Consider the following 21,261-nt stretch of genomic DNA (forward strand, 5'->3'; position numbering starts at 1 on the left):
CAGCATAAAATTCTATGTCGATTTAGCAATGTCCGTCTGTCCAACTATCCGTCTGTGGAAATCACTCTAGCTTCCGATCCGAAATGAAGTAGATTGATAAAAATTTACTCAAATGCGCCTTTTTTCTGCAGGACTTTTTCTAATGAAAATGGGCCATATAGGTAGACGTCTTCATATAGCCCTCATATAACGGTACCTCCCGATATGCGCTATTTTGATGATTTTAGCGACATTATTTACCGGAATTGTTTCAAAATTGGTATTTGAAGTTTGTAATGGATACTGCAGCCTAAGACAGAAAATGGGTATGTAGGTCCACGTCTCCGTATATCCATCATACAACGGTACCCCCCGATATTCGGTATTTTGATGATTTTAGCGACATTGTTTACCGGAATTGTTTCAAATTTAGTATTTGAAGTTCGTAATGAATTATTAAGCTATGACAGAAAATTGTCTGTGCCGGTCCACGTTTTATACCCCCATGGTACCTCCCTATATTCTGTATTTTGATGATTTTAGCTACATTATAAACAGATTTTTTTTTTCAAGTTTCGCATTTGAATATTGTAATAGCTTATGACAAAAGTTGCCTATGCAGGTCCACATCGTCGTATAGACCCTAATATACGGCTACATTCGGTATTTTTAAGATTTTAACATAGTTTTTTAACGGATTTTATTTTTTTGAAAATTGCCAAATTTGTACGAAATAGTGGAGGGTATTCAAAGATCGGCCCGGCCGAACTTACAGCTTTTTTACTTGTTATTTTTGTGATTGTCAGCTAGAAATTTTTCTCCTTTGGTAAAAAACAAAGTCGCTCTCGAATTTAGGACAGCAGTTCCGGACCTAATTATTAAGGTAATTACGATTTTTTTAGTGAATTTGTGAATATATTATATTCAATTTCGTTTCAGACTAGAGACATGAAAAATTTGAAGGAATTCAATAGAAATGCCATATTTGTGAAGAAGTTAGAGAAGATCATAAAGTGAAAATGAAGGCGATAAGTTATCAATACCACATTAGGCAGTGAAAGCTGGAAAAGGCCGCCAATGAATGGGAATGGATAAAATGAATAATAAGCTAAAAATGTGATCAATTTCGATTATTCTATAATTATTAGACAAATATTTTTCAATATTTTCTCAGGATTTTTTAAATATAAGGCTTATGTTCTTAAGCTTTTAATAATATCCCAAAATACAAAAATGGCTTGAGAATTATTTTACAACAACTCAACATACCAAAAACACAATACAGCTTAAAATAATATTATAAAAATATTTTGTCATAACAATGTATAAAAATTTCTCAAATCTGTTTTTTGTAGACAAATTTGTTTCGATTTTTTGTAAAAATTGTCTGCTAAAATTTTTTTTTTTTGTTTAAAAGTAAAATTACGACAATTTAGGATCCATTAGTTGCTTAAATCAAGAAAATACCGAATATCGGGAGGTACCGTTATATGGGGACTATACGAAGACGTGGACTTGCATACAAATTTTGTCATAGGCTGTAGTACTCATTACGAACTTTAAATATGAAATTTTAAACAACTAGGGTAAAAGTGTATCGCTAAATCATCAGAATACCGTATATTGGGTATTAATGTTATAAAGGGGGCTATACGAAAACTTGAACCGACATGGCCCAGATACGAACTTAGCCTGCCTACTGGTAAACTATGCATGTATTTTAGCCTTCTATCTCAATTGGTTCGAAAGATGGATGGAAAGACAGACGGATAGACAGGCGTACTTTGCTAGATCGTCTTAGAATTTTACGCTGACCCAGAATATATATACTTTGTAGGGTCTATTATAAATATTGCGAGGAGTTTCAAATGAAATGTTAAAGTTAATATATCCACCATAGAATGGTGGAGGGTATAACAAGAATGCTATTGTATATGTTTGGCATTGAAATAGGGTTCTACAGTCAGACTTCAAACGGAATTGGAAAAAACAAAATTTTACACGTTAATTCGCTTATTAATTTATTCAAATATTTATGTATAAATGGAACTTTGCATAATTGGTCTATGTCTATGCCGGATCCATTGCTTAACAACAACGAAACGCGTCGCATACTGGTCGGACGAGTGGGACTTCATTAAATTCCAATTTCCAATACCATATCTTTAGATCATTAATATCTCAACTCGAAACTTCGCACTAAAAGTAACAAATATAACATTCCAGTAGAACTTATTGAATATGTACTTTTAGCTCATTTAATATTTAGGCTTCACCACATGAATCTGCATCAGTCTCTACTTATATGGGCAATGAAGGTACTAAATTTTCCAATTTCCGGGCGCTGGTGATATTATATTTTCTGATCCTCCACTACACATGACCGATTACGTTTAAATCTGGGCCTTGTTGAGACGTGTGCAGTAGTCGTGGGCCTAACGCGGCGGCAACTTATACCATTACGTTGTTTACAGTAATTATATTTGAAATAATTGCAGTTTTTTTCTCACACCATCGCTTATATTATATTATACTAGCTGAGCCCGACGCGCTGCGCTATCCGTTTAGTTTTTATTTCTTTTCTTTATATTTATACAAATATTTTGTGGGTTTTAAATAAAAATAAAACCATTTCAAGGATTTCAAAAACGTATTTGTCGTAATGCTTTAGAATTTACAACATTTTTATCCGTCAGGAGCGTAAACAAACAAATCGATAGGTCTACCCTCACGTGAACATTCCACATACAAAGAGAATAGGAACATGCTAAATTTAGTCCGCACGCACTAAAAGTTTGTCTTTGGTATTTATTAATTGTCATAGCAAATGCCAACCAAAAGGGAAACTGAAATTTAACTGCAAGTTAAACGGCATTTTTGTAACTATTTTATTGTTTGGTGCATCAAATACAGGAAATTAGGCGAGCATTTTAAATAGAAATCTGTACCGATTTAAATATAATTTTTCAAATTTATTTTCGCACTAAATTCCACAACACCCTTCGATTTTCATTGGAATCGGACATAAATATCGTGCTTGGTGCATAAAATGCATGAAATCAGCTAAAAATATATATGGGAGCTATATCGAAATATGGACCGATTTCAATATAATTTTCCAAAATTAGTTTTGTAACAAATTCAGTCATTCATTCCGAATTTCATTAGAATAAGATATACATATTGTTTTTTAGTGCATTAAATATATGATATCTGCCGAAAATACATATGGGATCTATATCTAAATCTGAGCCGATTTCAATATTATTTGCAAATAATATTTTAGGCCAAATTCCATCTCACATTTCAAATATGATTGAAATTGGGGATACATAGCGTGTTTGGCGCAAAATGTATATGGGAGCTATATCCAAATCTGACCGATTTCAATATAATTTAGCAAATATATAATTGTACAGAATTCCGTTACACACTCTAAACTTGAAGACCGTGTCTAAAAGCTATAAATAGATATGAGCATATAAAATATATTTTTTTGGAGGTACTTGCGCCTCTAATGCTATATCTCAAGTTCTCAAGTGGAACTTCAAATATTTATATAGCCTATGTTTCTTTCAGGCAAATCTGTTCAGCGGTTTTCGAGTCCATAAATTACAAACAAACAAACAATTAAAAGTACAAACATTTACCTCTTTTGTAGATATAGACTAACTGAACCCGGTTGCAGGTTTTTAATCTCACCGTGTATATATGCCCACCCGCACTGATAGTCTTTAATGCATATTTTTTAAGGCATAATAAATTACAGATATGACTTATGTAAGCCGCACAATTTTTATTATAAGCAACGACTCCATAGTGATTTATAAATAGAAATAAATATTAATGGCAAAAATTATAATAGATGTTCACCTACCATCGGTTTAGGTATTTTGAATAAACGGATCTTATTTTCCAGCCATAGGCTTTAATTTGAATCTTGAATACTTATATGATATAAAACATCATGTGAAAATTCACCTTAATTTTTGGTACTGTAAAGAGCTTAGCAACATTTTCATTCAATAATTTCTAATCAATCTACAGGTCGCAATTATGGCCCAATCTTCACGAAATTTAGAATGGAGGTGGGGCAAGAGCCAGAAGAATAGAAGCCTATTGCTTTTGGAGATGCCTAATATTCAGGGGTTGAAAAGGACCAAGAACAAAAATTTTCCTGATTTTTCAGTTGCTCTACAGGTCTCAATTATAGACCAATCGAAGCGGAAATTAGCATGGGGCTAGAGCTTAGGGCTGGGCAGAATCCTTCCAGTTTTGATGGTCATCGGGTAATATTTAGTGGGTAATATAGACCGTAACATTTGTGTCAAATAAAAGTCAAAATTTCTATTAAACCGCGAATATTTTCAATTCCGGCGAAATCACAAATAGACGAACAGGTCAATTCACAACAAAAATAAAGAAAATCATCAACTTAAAAACTAAAGGAAAAACTAATATTTGTCGTGCAAAAAACAAAAAGAGAAAATATGGAGCAACTGATGTATTCACTTTTGGATGATTCCAGCAGTGAAGAGGACTGGCTGAGATTATTAATTATTATTATAGATTATTAATTTTAACTTATCGTCTTCAATATTCATTTTTTTAAATTTTGGCGTCCTTTTCAGTAAGGTTTCACCAGTCCGATTTAGACTGTTTACTTTTGGAATTTTGACATTTTATCGCATTCCTGCTAATTTTCCGTTCCCTTATTTTTGGAGCACACCTAAATGAGAATGACATTTCGAACTTTTCTCTCTTCTGCAAGTTTTACTACTAAAAAAGTACTGGAACACAACTATTGATGTGTATATTTTGTAATATTTTTTCACCTTACAACACAGTTTAGGGATATTAAATACAGTTGGAATTTAATATCCGATCCTCACGAAAATGGTAGGGTTAGGCTCCGAAGAGATAGGACTATTTATTTCAAAGACGTCCGCTATATATAGGGGCTGAAATGGACCAACAACTAAAACGGTTAGTGATTTATAAAGGTCACAAATAGAATCCAAAGGACACAAAATCTCGCATGAAATTAGAGTTTAGGACAGCGAGTAGAATGGGCCGCTACTTTTGTGTGAAGAAATACCAACGTTACCAAATGAACCACAAACAGAAACAATTTCCTGATCACACAATTGAAGCCAATCAACACTCCTGAGAAGAGAAGAATTCTAGCATTTGGATTATATTTAGCTAACAGCACGACGGAGTGCGTAAATATTGTGCAAATGTCCCTGGCCAAAATACTAAGGGTAATTTAGAATGAAGCCAAGATTATTATGTTTTCTAAAAAGCTTAACCTCTTAAGAGTTCATGTATACACATTTGACAATAAATATCTGATTTTAATTTTTTGAATTTTGGCCAATGGCAGCGACCACTGTGCATTGGCGACGAGGATGGGGTGATATTGTGAATAAGTATTTTACAAACATTAGAAAGGAAAAATACATTTTGAAAATACGTCATAAAGTGCTTTAAATTGCAAGAGTGAAGAAATAAATTGCAAAAAGGAGCAAGAAAACAAAGTTGGCATTGAATTGCTACAGTTTTTCAATAAAAGTGGTTGAATTAGTGAATGGGCATTAATTGCGATATTGGCAGAAAATAAATTGCATTAAATTGCGACTAGACGTGAATGAGCATTAAATTGCCGATTATTTGTTAAGGTGCCAACAAGGTAATTAATAAAAACTAATACATAATATATGATTGATACCGATTTAATTCGGCATAATGGAAAGGTGTGGACTGACATAATATGATGTAGACATATGTTGCAAATAATTTTTTTTTTTTTTTTGTTTTTGATTGTTGTTTCAGTTTTATTGTAGATGAAATGTCAGAGGTTTTGAAACCATTCCTGTGTGATTCAATTGACAAGTCGCTGCTACGCAACGAGTGGGAAAAATGGTTAAGATCATTCACCCTGTACCTTGCTGCAGAAGATATTATTGATGATGGCAAAAAGAGAAATAAGCTTCTGCTCTTGGTGGGACCCCAGTTACAAGAAGTAGTTTTTAATATTCCTGGAGCTTTAGTGGAAAGAGATGAAAAAGGAGAGATCAAAACATACGACGTGTTGGTTGAGAAGCTAAATGAATATTTCTCCCCAAAACGCAATTCGACGTTTGAGCGTCATTTGTTCCGCAACCTAACACCAATAGAGGGAGAAAATTTTAACAAGTTTTTGATGCGGTTGCGACAACAGGTGGTAAAATGTTCGTTTGGGAGCACCAAAAAAGAAATTGAAGAGAGTTCCATAAAGGATAAGTTAATCGATTCATGGGCCCCAATAGACTTAAAAAAGAGGTTGTTGGAGACAGAACACAATCTCTCGGAAGTAATAGAATCTTGCCAAGTGTACGAGCAAATAAACAAAAGCTGTCATAGCTTCCTGTGCCATGTTGAAGAGGATGCAGTAAACAAGATCAACACAAAAGAGTATACACAATTAAATACATCAATTGAGTGCGACCGGTGTGGAAGAAAAGGACATCAATCAAATTCTCTTGAGTGCCCAGCTAAGAAGGCTAAATGTAATAAATGCTCATTGTTGGGTCATTTCGCTATAAAATGCAAAACAAAGAAACGAAGATTTGATAACAACTACAACGAGCCTTACAAAGGAGCCGTACAAGTTCAAATGTAAGATGTATAGAAGAAGACGGCACGGTTTCCGAGAATCGAAGTTGTGGGTAATGGCCAGAGCGAAGAGAACATTTGCTGCACAATTGGTGGGAAGAACATTATGATGGTCATAGACTCTGGTTGTAAATTCAATCTCATCAGCGAGAATGATTGGAACATTTTGAAACGTTCAGATGCCGCAATTTGGAATATACAAACTCACTCTACAAACAAATTCAAAGCATATGCTGCCAACCATCCATTGGAAGTTATTGTGGTGTTTGATGCTCCTATATGTATGGGTAATAGAAATGAAATAATATCTTCATTCTATGTAATCAAAAACGGAAACCAATCTCTCTTGGGGAGAGAAGCTTCTCTACAATTAAAAGTTCTGAAGCTAGGATTAGATGTTAATCACATTGAGGAGAAGAAACAACCTTTTCCAAAGATACACGGTGTTAAAGTGTCGTTATCTATAGACCATACAGTAAAGCCTGTTCAGCAGCCAGTACGTCATGTTCCGGTGGCGCTGGAGGAAAAAGTTGCCAATAAAATTGACGAGGTTCTACGACTTGATATTATAGAACCAGTCATTGGTCCCAGTAAATGGATTTCCCCGATAGTAATAGCATTTAAAGGAAATGATGACATTCGACTTTGTGTCGACATGATATGCGCCAATCGGGCGATTCTTCGTGAAAATTACTTATTGCTTATATTCGAATCATTTATGAGTAGACTAAAATCCGCTAAAATCTTCTCGAGATTGGATTTAACATCCGCATACCATCAAGTAGAATGGGATGAATCAAGTTGTGAAATCACAACCTTTGTGTCGCATAAAGGTTTGTACAGATACAAACGATTGATGTTTGGGGTAAACTCAGCTCCTGAAATTTTCCAAAAAAATATGGAAGGGATGCTTTCGACATGCCCAAATGCTCTAAATTATATTGATGACATTGTCGTGTTTGGGAACTGCGACGAAGATCATGATACAACTTTGAAGTCTGTCCTTGAAATTTTAAAGAAAAATAATGTTACCTTGAACCAGGAAAAATGTGTATGGAAGACTAAAAAGTTAATGGTCCTGGGACACATACTTTCAGCAGAGGGATTCACTGCGGATCCCGATAAAGTCAAAGTTATTCAAGACTTTCGAGCCCCAGAGTCAAAAGAGGAAGTACGCAGTTTCTTGGGCTTGGTAACATACATTGGAAAATTCTTACCAGATTTAGCAGACATAACTGATCCATTAAGGATACTTCTTACAAAGGATGCAAAATTCGCCTGAAGCCATAGACAAGAAGAAGCTTTTTGCAAATTGAAAAAGATGTTATCCAAAATACCAAATCTTTCATACTTTGACCCAAAATAAAGAACGCGGGTAATAGCAGATGCAAGCCCGGTGGCTTTAAGAGCTGTACTGTTGCAGTTTGATGATGAGGACAAACCACGAATTATCTCTTTTGCTAGTAAAAGCTTATCTTCCACAGAGAAGAGATATTCTCAAACCGAAAAAGAGAGTTTGGCTTTAGTTTGGTCTGTAGAAAGGTTCTATTACTACCTAGCTGGATTGGAGTTTGAACTTGTAACCGACCACAAGCCTTTGGAAAGTATTTTCAAGCCGACTTCGAAACCTCCTGCTAGAATTGAGAGATGGCTACTTCGTCTACAGGATTTTAAGTTCAAAGTCATATATCGTGCAGGAAAAGAAAATATTGCAGACTCCATATCCCGATTGTGTAAACTTTCAGAAGACCACTCCTTCGATGCAGCTTTCGAGGATTCAATTTTCCACGTATTAGAGAACACAATTCCATCCGCTCTTAATATTTCCACAATAAGCAAAGAAAGCGCCAAAGACATCGACATCCAAGAGGCTATTTCGAGTATGGGGAATGAAACGTGGGAGTCTAAATCATCAAATCCTTATTATGTCTTCCGTTTTGAATTATCAGCTATTGACCCAATCTTGTTACGGGGAAGTCGCATCGTAATACCAAAAGCGTTACGACCAAGAGTGTTAGATCTGGCTCTTGAAGGCCATCCGGGTCAGTCCGCAATGAAACGTCGTCTCCGCTCGAAAGTCTGGTGGCCGCTAATAGACAGGGAAGCAGAAAACTTTGTGAAAGCTTGTCATGATTGTCTCCTTGTTTCACAACCTAATAATCCAACACCTGCATTGAACATCCATTTCCAAATGGCCCCTGGCAATGTTTGGCCACTGTCCTCTCGGGCCGCTGCCTAATGGTGAACATGTTCTAGTTTTAATTGATTACTACTCTCGGTATCAGGAAGTCGTATTCTTAAAGCGTATAACCTCAAATGCTATAATTAAATCAATGAAGAAAATATTCTCAAAACTTGGAATACCGAAATCCATTAGAACCGACAACGGGAGACAATATGTCAGCGACGAATTCAAATCCTTCTGTTCAGAAAATAACATATCTCTTATCAGAACTCCTCCATATTGGCCACAGGCAAATGGTGAAGTGGAAAATATGAACAGGTCCTTGGTAAAACGATTGAAAATAGCTGCTGCGAACAAACACGATTATAAAGAGGAAATCCAAAAATTCCTTTTAACGTATAATGTTACGCCACATGGAACTACGGGCACAGCCCCCAGAGAATTAATGTTTAACAGGCGCATTCGTGAAAAAATACCTGGTATTGAGGATCTATCTGAGGAATTGATTGATTCGGCTGCTAAAGATAATGATTTGATCTCAAAACAAAAAGGGAAAGAAAAGGCGGACACTGTAAGAAACGCAAAGGAATCTTTCATCCAAGTAGGGGACAAAGTATTGTTGAAAAACGTAATTTTCCCCAATAAGCTCACTCCAAATTTTGATAAAACTGTGTACGAAGTGGTTGAAAGAAATGGCAGTGAGGTAAAAGTCGTCGAAATCCACATTCTGAACAATCTCCAATCAACACGGAACCACTTCCTGACATTGCAGAACCAACCCAGCCAGCTCCGTATTCCAGTGCATCGACCACCAAAAATCAACCATTATTGCCGTCTCTGTCAACACATACCTCCAGCGGAACTGATGTCCCTCGTGACCAAGGACCATTGAAGCTAAGACTGAAAAAGGTGGAAGGGATGTGGCAACACTGATTCTATTATCGATAACATTAGTAAATCCGATTGAATTTAATCAGTTTTGATATTGTAATCTCTTATACTTATTACTTAGAAAAGCGCCGAATTCCAATAAAGTTTAAGTTTATTAATTGTTTGTAAAACCCAACCGAGCCGAGTTTCAATTTTCAAAATACCATTCCGAAATTGCATGAAATGTTAAAATCTTAAGTTATAAGCGTAATAACTAACATAACTTTATCTAAAAAGACTACACATAATATTAGAATCCAAAAAAAAAAACACTACAAATGTACATTCGAAAATAGTAAGTCAAAATGGAAAAAATCATGCAATATACAACATTGTACAAATTTTATACTTTTCTGCCAAGAGATAATTCCGAATTTGTCTAAATCGTTCAAATCAACCAGCGTTTGTTGATTTAAAAGCGTAGTAACTAACACAACTTTCTTTTATATATAGACTAGCTGAACCCGGCGCGCTTCTCTACCCCTTTCGATTTTATAAGCATTCAATATGTTATAGGGTAAATGTACCAGTAGTCGGCACTTTTAGGATTTTCGATTTTTCCATATTTCAACATTCTGAGTTAAATCTTTCAATTGCTAAAAAATAATGTTGTTCAGATTACAAATTTTGTTTAGTTTTCGAAATAATAAACAAAAATTGAATTTGTTTTTATTAAATTGGCAAAATTTGCAATTTTACTAAAATAGTAGTTTTTTGCCATTTTCCAATGCTCGGTATGTCTCGGTTTTGTCTAGTAAAAAAATATTATTTTGTATATTTTTTTATTTCAAATAGTATAAAACAATGCTATATTACTAATTCACAGTTTAATCCAGAATTTGAAATTAATTTCGTTTTTCAATAGTGTTTCATTTAAATATCATTACCTTCAGCAACGTAAGGATTTTCAGTTAAAATAAAAATGAGATTTAATAAAAAAAGAACAAGTAAAAAAGCTGTAAGCTCGGCCGGAACGAACTTTTAATACCCTCCACTACCCATTGGTACAAATTTGGCAATTTCCAAAAAAAAAAATCCATTTAAATTCTGTTAAAATCTTAAAAATACCGAAAATACGTAGACCTGCACAGGCAACTTTTGTCATAAGTTATTACAATATTCAAATGCGAAACTTGAAGAAAAGTCTGTTTATAATGTAGCTAAAATCATCAAAATACCGAATATAGTGGGTACCGTTATATGGAGGCTATACGAAGGCGTGGAGCTGCACAGACAATTTTCTGGTATGGGCTAAAGTATCCATTATGAACTTCACATGCGAAATTTGAAACAATCCAGGTAAATAATGTCGCTAAAATCATCAAAATACCGAATATCGGGATGTACGGTATATGTGGGCTATACGAATACGTGGACCTACATGGCCCATTTTCTGTTTTATGCGGAAGTTTCCATTACGAAATTCAAATACCAAATTTGGAACGACTCCGTTATATAATGTCGCTAAAATCATCAAAATACCGAATATCGGGGGGTATCGTTATATGGGGGCTATATTATAACTTGGACCTACATGGCCCATTTACGAACTTAACCTGCCTACTGGCAAAATATACATGTGTGCAAAATTTTAGCCTTCTATCTCAATTTGTTCGAAAGATAGCGTGATTACAACAGACAGACACAGACAGACGGACATGGCTAAATCGTCTTAGAATTTTACGCTGATCAAGAATATATATACTTTATTGGGTCTGACATGAGTATTTCGAGGAGTTACAAACGGAATGACAAAATTAATAATATTAACAAAATTAAAAATTAAAAATTGACAAAATTAATAAAATTAATAAAAAAAAGTACCTTTCTTATATTAGCTGATGTTTTTGGATCATTTTTTAATGCTTTTCTCAAGTTTTGGTTGGTCAAAAATGATATTTTTCTAGTAATCGGCACCCCCTGCCGACTACTGGCAAATCTCTTTTTTTTCTGTTCCTAATGTCGGTGATTTGTATGTTTTTAAGTTATAAAATGATCTTTAAACTGTTATTTACTATTATAACATATTTCTGGTTTCAAAAGTATTATATTTAATTTACTTAAATCGATTATTAAGTTGACGCCACCACTAGTTTTTTCTTTACTATCGCACGCGTTGAAAGACACTCACTGGCGAAAACCGTTATTCGCTCGTAATAAATGATCGGAGGTCATTGGTTTTTACAGAAAGAGAGCAGAGAACACTGTTGACGTTTTTTTTGCAATTATTTCATTATTTGGTCAATTCTATTCTTAGTTATTTAAGTTTAAATTTCAAAACTGCCGACTACTGGGACATGCCGAACTTAGGCACACTTACACTATACCAATGTTTTGTGGCTTTTAAAAAAATGAAATAATGTCAACAATTTTGAAAACGTATTGTTTGTAATATTTTAGGGTATACAACATTTCTTTGTTTTTCCTTCAGGAGCGAAAAGAATCAATAGTTTGGTCTACCAACATGTGAACATGCCACATACAGCTGACCATGAGAAAAGCAGGAACATACCAAATTTAGTCCTCATACCCGAAGAGTTTGTTCTTGGGTGTTATTAATTGTCATAGCAAATGACAAGCGTACTGGAAACTGCTCTGTTTTAAAGTTGAACGGCACACATATGAACATACATATATAGTTCTGTAATAATCGTTATAATCTGCTAGCCTAGTACGACATCAAGGCGTTGTGGATCTTAATAAAATAATATCCGAATCTGAACCAGTTTAAACCAGTATCCGTTTTCAATTGGCAAAATTAATTTTAAGACCAAATTCCGTCACAAATTCCAAACTTCATTGAAATTGGAGATACCTCTTTATATTCGGGGGAATATAAAATAAATCATAAAGTGGACTTTTGTTGTAATTTTTTGACAAATGATTTATAACCTCGAAAATGCTTTTGAGCTCTTCAAAATACTTCAAATTATAATATATAAGCCTGTGGAAAGTTTGGAAGAGGCATATTAAATTTGGCGACCTCTATCGGGCAAAATTTAATCGACAAAGATTTGTACTCTTTAGCATACTTTATGGGGTCCCTAACTTTTATAAACCAATTAAACTTTATTTATGATAGTTAAGTTAAAGTCACATTGACTATTTTGAAATTACTATCAATTCTGAGGTCCAAAACTACAAAAACTTGACTAAATATGGAAATAATTCATTCAACCATACACAAAGGCCCTCAACAACTCAACTCCGCAAAAGTTACGATAGAGTTGTGATATAACCCCCCTGAAAAGATAAAGCCCCTTTCAAATTCCTCAAATGTTGTTAATTCGAGAATTTAGAAAGAACAACACATTATATATAAGTATTATAAATATAGTACCATGGTTTGGTATAAACCTTAAATAAAGGTATTCACTGATTTCAACTATTTCCTGGTCACATTTTTCAATTGATGTTTCTCTTATTTGGCATCTTAGCTTCTAAGGGGTAGAAGATCTCTTCGCGGAATTTTTTCAATGTCGATGTTTTGGAGTAGCGCCCATATAAAAGTACTTCCTAATTTTACCTATTTCGAGGGTTTTTATTTTCATTAAACAGTATATGTATACTTTTTAATATATGTGTTATATTATTTAGGTTTTTAACTCATAGATTAAAACGTCTGGCTGAAAAATAGGATCGGGATTTGTTGAAACATTATAAATCGCCCGGAACGTGAATCTTTATTGACAGTTTTGCGATGTGTATTTATTTCTATTAAGTCGAGTCGTTATTTATACTAAAAATTGTGCCACTTATGTGAGCCAGATCTGTGAATTACTATGCTTTTAAAACTATGCATTAAAGACTAAAACTACGGACCGGCAACGCAGCCCTAATACCATTGCAAAGGTATTGTGGGTCAATTTTTCTTAATAAAATCATATCCCAATCAATATAATTTGACAAAATTTACTTTTACATAAAATTCCGTCGCACCCTCCATATTTCTTTGAAATTGAAATTGGTCTTTGGTGCATCAAATTTGTGAAATCGGCCGAAAATATATATGGACCTTTATCCAAATCTGAACCGATGTCAATATAATTTGACAAATTTATTTTTTAACAAATTCTGTCACCCGTTCAAAATTACATTGGAATCAAACATACATATCGTATGTATGTATCAAATAAACCAAATCGGTCGAAAATGCATACGGAGAGATGAAAAAACTGCAACCAAGTTCAGACTGCTGTCATTTCTAAGCCACTTGTCCGACAGCCATTAAAATCATTCCAGTGACAGCTCATTATATTGTTTACAAGCGTACAGAAGCATTTTGGTGAGGATTTTCCAGTAAAAAAAAATTATCCGTGATGGAATTCAAGCGTGATAGTCTCATTTCTTTATATTTGGCTGGAAAACCACAAGTGGCTATCGTTAGAGCACTCCAACATTTAAATGTGAATAAATATTTTGTGTCTCGTACCATCGGTTGTTACTGTGGTACTGCCGTAGCCCGAGTGTACGGAAGAAATTTGGCAGCAGACCTTGGACATTCCAACAGGACTCAGCACCATCGCACTTAGCACGCCACCCTAGAATGGTTACAAAATGAGGTTCCTCGCTTCATTTCCAGCGTTGTACTATTGTGTCTGGAGTATTTTGGAAAGCAAGGTTGGCACTAAATACCAAAGTGTCGATCACCTCAAGCAAGCTCTTCGCCGGGAATGGGCCAACATTCGGGAAGCGTGTGATGGTTTCATTGGCCGTTTGAAGGCCATAATTCGTGCCAAAGGTGACCAATTCGTATTCTAAAATTTTATGCTATTTCCGGAATTTTTTGCTTTCATTCAATAAAATTTAAAAATTATGGCGTTTGATGCAGTTTTTTATCACACCCTGTATATGGGAAAGTGTATCTGTAATCGACCAATAGATATGTGCATATAAAATCTAAATTTTTGGGAGGTACTTCCGATTTTGATGCTATATATCCAGTTCCAAGCAGAATTTCAAAAATTTATATAGCCTGTGTTACTTTTAGGCGATGATGTAGTATACTTTCAAATTTTCAAATCTGTTGAGTAATTTTTATCAAACGTACAAACATATATATCGTTATGTTATAGTGCGAATTCTAAGCGCTACTCGCGGATTTTTCGTTGAGTCCTGCTCCAAAAGCCATTACTATTCAAAGATTTCTGAAAAGTTTGAACGTGTACAATAACATTCGATATTTCCTTACGTTGTTTGGTTAATATTGTAGCATTTGCTTTTATTATCCTCACTTTCAATAAAGCTTTAATCCCGCCGCCACTTCGGGGTTTATTTTTAATAAAGTCTTAGTTGTTTAGGCAATACAAAGTATATTATTCATCAGTAGGGTAAAATTCTAAGGCGATTTGTCTATATCCGTCTGTCTGCGTTCCTGTCTGTTGTAATCACGCTATCTTTTAAACGAATTGCGATAGAAGGGTAAAAGTAGACAAGTTAAAAAGCAATAAGTTCGGCCGGGCCGAACTTTGAATGCCCTCCACCATTTGGAACGAATTTGAAAATAAAATCCTGAAAAAACTTTGGTAAAATTTTAATAATACCGAATATTGCCGTTATATTGGTGCCTATACGACGTGGAGCCACACAAGCATTATTTGTCATAAGTCATTATCAAATTCAAATTCGGAACTTGAAATAAACGGTGAATAATGTAGCTAAAATCATCAAAATATAGAATATAGGGAGGTACCGTTATATCGGAGCTGTGCGAAAACCTGAACCTGCGTAGACAATTTTTTGTCATATTCTGTAGCATCCATTACGAACTTCAAATACGACATTTCAAACAATTTCGGTGAGTATTGTACCTAAACTCGTCAAAATACCGAATATAGGGAGGTACTGGTATATGGGGTCTATACGAAGACCTGGACCTGCATAGAAAATTTTTGTCACAGACTGGAGTTTCCATTACGAACTCTAAATGCGTAATTTGAAAAAAAATTTGGTGAATGAAGACGCTAAAATCACCAAAATACCGAATATAGGGATGTTCCGTTATATGGGGACTATACGAAGACGTGGACCTGCACAGACAATTTTCTGTCTTAGGCTGTAGTATCCATTGCGAACTTCAAATACCAAATTTTGAACAATTCCGATTAATAATGTCGCTAAAATCATCAAAATATCGAATATCGGGAGGTACCGTTATATGGGGGCTATACGAAGACGTGGACCTGCACAGACAATTTTCTGTCTTAGGCTGTAATATCCATTTCGAACTTCAAATACCAAATTTTAAACAATTCCGGTGAATAATGTCGCTAAAATCATCAAAACACCGAATATCGGGAGGTACCGTTATATGGGGGCTATATGAAAACGTGGACCTACATGGCCCATTTACGAACTTAACCTACATGGCCCATTTACGAAATAAACCTGTGTGCAAAGTGTTAGCCTTGTATATCAATTCGTTCGAAAGACAGGCAGACGGACGGACATCGCTAAATCGACTTAGAATTTTACGCTGATCAAGAATATATATACTTTGTTGGGTCTGACATGAGTATTTCGAGGAGTTACAAACGGAATGACAAAGTTAATATACCCTCCATAGTATGGTGGAGGGTATAAAAACAACAACAAGCAAACATAATAGCTTGTTGTTGTCTTTATGTTCCTTTAAGACTCGAAAATGGCAGAATCGATTTTTATACCCTACACCAAATAGTGGTAAGGGCATTATGTCTTTGTGCATTTGTTTGTAACAGGGAGAAAGAAGCGAGATAGACTCATAGTTACTTTTGAGGATCTTCGTAGAATCGCTTTTTGACTCAATTTATGCATGCCAGTCCGTCCGTCCATGTATTCTTGTGAATAAAATGTAGGTCGCAATTATTATCCGATTGAGATAGCAAACAATATTTGTTTGGCCCAAAGGCGAACCCTAATAATCGGATCAGATTTATCAGATTTAGATTTATTTAGATATCTTCAACCGATTTCGGGTTAATTGTGCACCAAATGGCCAATGTAAATCCTGAATTTCGGCACATCCAACCGAATTCAGTCTGTAAGTAAGTACATCAAATTTAGTGAACATCGTTTCATCAAATTTGGGGTTTCAAGTCCCTTACATGCGTAATATGCACTCCACAAGAATGATATTTGGTACCGGAATTATGATACTGTTCGAAAATACCTCTGTCAAATTTTATCGAGATCGGTTCAGATTAGAATATAGCTCCCATATATATCTTTATCCGATATTATCAGATATAGCTATAGCTCCAATATATAGGTTTAATTCGATTTGGTGTTTTAGTTCCCCACATTCGTAATATGCACCCCAAAAGAATAATGTTTGGTGTCAGATATCAGATACAGCCCTCTGCCAAATTGTATCGAGATCGGCTAAGATTTCAATATAGATCCTAAATATCCTCAATCCATTTTCATGTTTATTGTGCAAATAATGGCTAATATCAGCCCAAATGAAGTTGATTTCGGGACGTACGTTTCCATTTTGTGAAACTCGGCTACGATATATATTTATACCCTCAGCCATATGGCTACAGAGGGTATATATCATTTGATACGGCCAAAACGTGCCTAGTCGAAAAAACGGTTTTAGACTCTAGGTCTCTTTGGACCAAATCCGTTTCAGAACATTTGGAGTCGATCTAGCGATTGTCCGTCCGTCCGTCTGTCTGGCTGGCTGGTGCGCACGATAACTCTCGAAGGGAGTATCCGATTTGGTCCAAATTGGCTAAAACGTAATATTTTTGTCAAACTTAGATCGAGTTCGGAGATGGGCAATATCGGTCCACTCCTTCTGGTACCTCCCCCACAAAAGGTCGAAATTTTCAAAAAAAATATTTTTTGCACAGGAAGAGAAAGGATAATCCGAATTTGCTCCAACTTTGCAAATCCTAATATTTGCGTCAGTGCTAGTTCAGGTGTGAAAATGGGCAATATCGGTCCACTCCATCAAGTACCTCCCCCACAAATGGTCAAAATTTTGAATAATTACAACTCTCATAAAATGTTATGTAAGAGTCCGACTGTCTTCAAATTTCACACATCCAAATATTTATATTAACAAAGGTCTTGTGTTAAGATGAACAATATCGGCCCACTCCTTCTGGTACCTCCCCCACAAAAGGTCGAAATTTTCAAAAAAAAAAAAACAAATTTTTTGCACGGAAAGACAAGGCTAATCCGAATTTGCTCCGACTTTGCGAATCCTAATATTTGCGTCAGTGCTAGGACAGGTGTGAAAATGAACAATATCGGTTCACTCCATCAAGTACCTCCCCCACAAAATATTGAAATTTTGAGTACCCATGGAGCTCATAAATCGCCAAATTAACATCCGATTCCATTTAGACTTGACACATCTGTCGAAATATTATATTGGTCCATTCCTTCGGGATCTGCTCCATAGAGGACCAAACGTTTTAATAACCTTAACACTAGTCAAAATATATTTAGATAATCGAACATAGGCTGAGGGTATATCTCTGGCGGCAATACCGACTGATACTTTTTAACTTGTTTTTAATATAATCCATGTTATTTGGTATAAAAGATTAAAATGTCTCCGTCAAATTTAGTGGAAATCGATTCAGAATTGGATATGCCTTCCATATGTTAGTTACCTCTGAAATCAAACTATAACTGCCCTAAAGCCAAATGTTGATAGGTGGTATGATAACTTCAAATAAGTTCTTTTGTTACGGGAGCTCTACTAAATATACATAGTCGCGTAGGGTATCATATGGTCCGCCCCGCCCGACTTTTGACTTTTCCTTACTGGTCGCAAATCAATTAGAAGTTAACTGTGGCGAAAATAGACTATTATGTTTTTTAAGAAATTGGAATGGGGCGCGATACCTCCCACACAGCCGTTTTATTTAAAACCCCTTTATTTTCCAAACTAATTAACGCATGGATTTGAATACCCTCTACCATTTGGAACGAATCTGGAAATTTTCAAAAATTAAAATCCGTTAAAAATTCTGTTAAAATTTTAAAAATACCGAATACAGCCCTTATGTTGGGGTCTCTACGACGTGGACCTACATATGCGTTGTTTGTTATAAGCCATCACAATATTCAATTTTTAAACTTGAAATAAACGGTGAATAATGTATCAAAATATTGTATATAGAGAGGTACCGTTATATCGGAGCTATACGAAGATCTTTACCTGCATACATAGTTTTCTGTCACTGACTGTAGCATCCATTACGAATTTCAAATACGATATCTCAAACAATTTCGGTGAGAATTGTACTGATATATGGGGCCTATTCGAAGACCTGGACCTGCATACACTATTTTCTGTCAAAAACTGTAGTTCCCAGAACTCTGAATACGTAATTTGAAAATACTCCGGTGAATAATGATCCTAAACTCATCAAAATACCGAATATTGGGAGTTAGCGTTTTATGGGGGCTATATGAAGACGTGGACCTGCACAGCCAATTATCTGTCACAGGCTGTAGTATCCATTACGAACTTTAAATACCAAATTTGAAACGATTCCTGTGGATAGTGTCGCTAAAATCATCAAAATACAGAATATAGGGAGGTACCGTTATATGGGGGCTATACGAAGACGTGGACCTGCACAGACAATTTTCGCTCTTAGGCTGTAGTATTCATTACGAACTTCAAATACTAAATTTGAAACACTTCCGGTGAATAATGTCCCAAAATCATCAAAATACCGAATATTTGGAGATATCGTTATATGGGTGCTGTATTTCATTGATCATTATGAGGTCTCTAACGCACAATTTAAATGACAAAAATAAATAAATTACATTCTTACGGTAATGGGTGTAGAAGAGTAATTATCTTTGACTATTCTGAAATCATTATGCCCTTAATTATGAGGTGGACAAACTAAATACCACATAGCACGGTATTGTAAACGTTGTAAATAAAAATCCCATGTTACAGTTCATTTGAATGGAAAATGTTGCTAAGCTCTTTATAATATCAAAAATTGAGCTGAGTTTTCACATGGGGCTGTTATAGATGTTCTATACATATAGGTTCTTAGCACTCAATTAAAGCCTATGGCTGAAAAATTAAGATCGGTCTATTCAAAATGAATAAAACCGACTGTGTGTGATTATCTATTATAATTTTTGCCATGAATGTTTATTTCTATTCATAAATGACTATGTAGTTATTTTACTTATAATAAAAATTACATAATTCAGTTCTGTGTTCTATTATGCTTTAAAAAATATGCATTAAAGACTAAAAGTACGGACCGGCAACGCGGACCGGGCCAGCTAGTATGTATATATATATATATATATACTAGCTGAACCCGGTGCGCTTCGCTACCCCTTTTGATTTTATATGCAGTCAAAATTTTATTTACGAATATATGTTGGTTGAAAAAAAAAACAAATTTAAAAATTAAAAAAAAATATATATTGCACTACTTTAATGCGTAAATAACCAAAACCATTAGAAAAGCAGTAACATGACATACATACACGAAGGGTTTGTCCTCCGGATTTATTTATTTCATAGCAAATACCAAGCGTGCAGTAAAATGCAATCTTTTGAAGTTGAGTGGCATTTCTATTGCAATTAGTGAATTCGAGATAGCAACATACTTCGCCGTAATAAGCGTATTTCAAATCAATTGTTGTTTTGTTTTTTAGTGTTAGCCTAAGGCGTTGTGGGTCAATGATTCTTATTAAAATCATATCCCAATCTGATCCGGTTTAAATATAATTTTAAAAAAATTACTTTTACACCAAATTCCGCCACACCTTTCATATTTCATTGAAATTGGTGCGTCAAACATGTGAAATCGGGCGATAACATATATATATGGGAGCTATATCCAAATCTTAACTAATTTCCAATTAATTTGTCACATTTATTATTGTAACCAAATTCCGCCACACATTTTGAATTTTATTTGTATCGGTCATATATATCATGTTTGGTGCATAACATGTATGAAATCGGCCGAAATATATATGTTAGCTATACCCAAACCTGAACTTATTTCAATATAATTTGGCAATTTTTTTTGGTGCCAGATTTTGTCTCTCTCGCTTTGGGTGCATCAAATATGTGAAATCGGCGGAAAATATATATGGGAGCTATATCCAAATCTGAACCGATTTTAATATAATTTCACTAATTTATTTTCTAATCAAAATCCCGTTACATATTCTAAATTTCTTTGGAATCGAACATACATATCGTGTATGGTGCATAAAATACATGAAATCGGTCGAAAATATATATGAGAGCTATATCGAAATCTGAACCGATTTTAATATAATTTGACAAATTCATTGTGGCTCCCAATTCCGTTACTTATTTTAAATTTCATTACAATTGGAAATACATATCGTGTTTGGTCGACCAAATATATGAAATCGGCCGAAAATGTATATGGGAGCTATATCCAAATCTGAACCGATTTCAATATAATTTGGGAAATCGATTTTTTAGATAAAATCTATCACACGTTTCAAATTTCATTGAAATTGAGGAAACATAGCGTGTTTGGTGC

At 34.8% G+C, this 21,261-nt stretch overlaps 1 protein-coding gene across 1 annotated transcript in view; it reads left to right on the forward strand.

Annotated features, from left to right (window-relative positions):
* The window catches only part of LOC131802673 (uncharacterized), a 31,581-nt gene extending 24,938 nt beyond the window's left edge, over positions 1-6,643 (forward strand). Inside the window, exon 2 of the mRNA XM_059123074.1 lies at positions 5,815-6,643. Within this exon, the coding sequence (XP_058979057.1) occupies positions 5,815-6,643 (829 nt within the window). The remainder of the gene's footprint in view (positions 1-5,814) is intronic.
* Positions 6,644-21,261: the final 14,618 nt, after the last annotated feature.

This window comes from Musca domestica, unplaced genomic scaffold (genome assembly GCF_030504385.1).
Source record: "Musca domestica strain aabys unplaced genomic scaffold, Musca_domestica.polishedcontigs.V.1.1 22, whole genome shotgun sequence".
Taxonomy (NCBI): Eukaryota; Metazoa; Arthropoda; class Insecta; order Diptera; family Muscidae; genus Musca; species Musca domestica.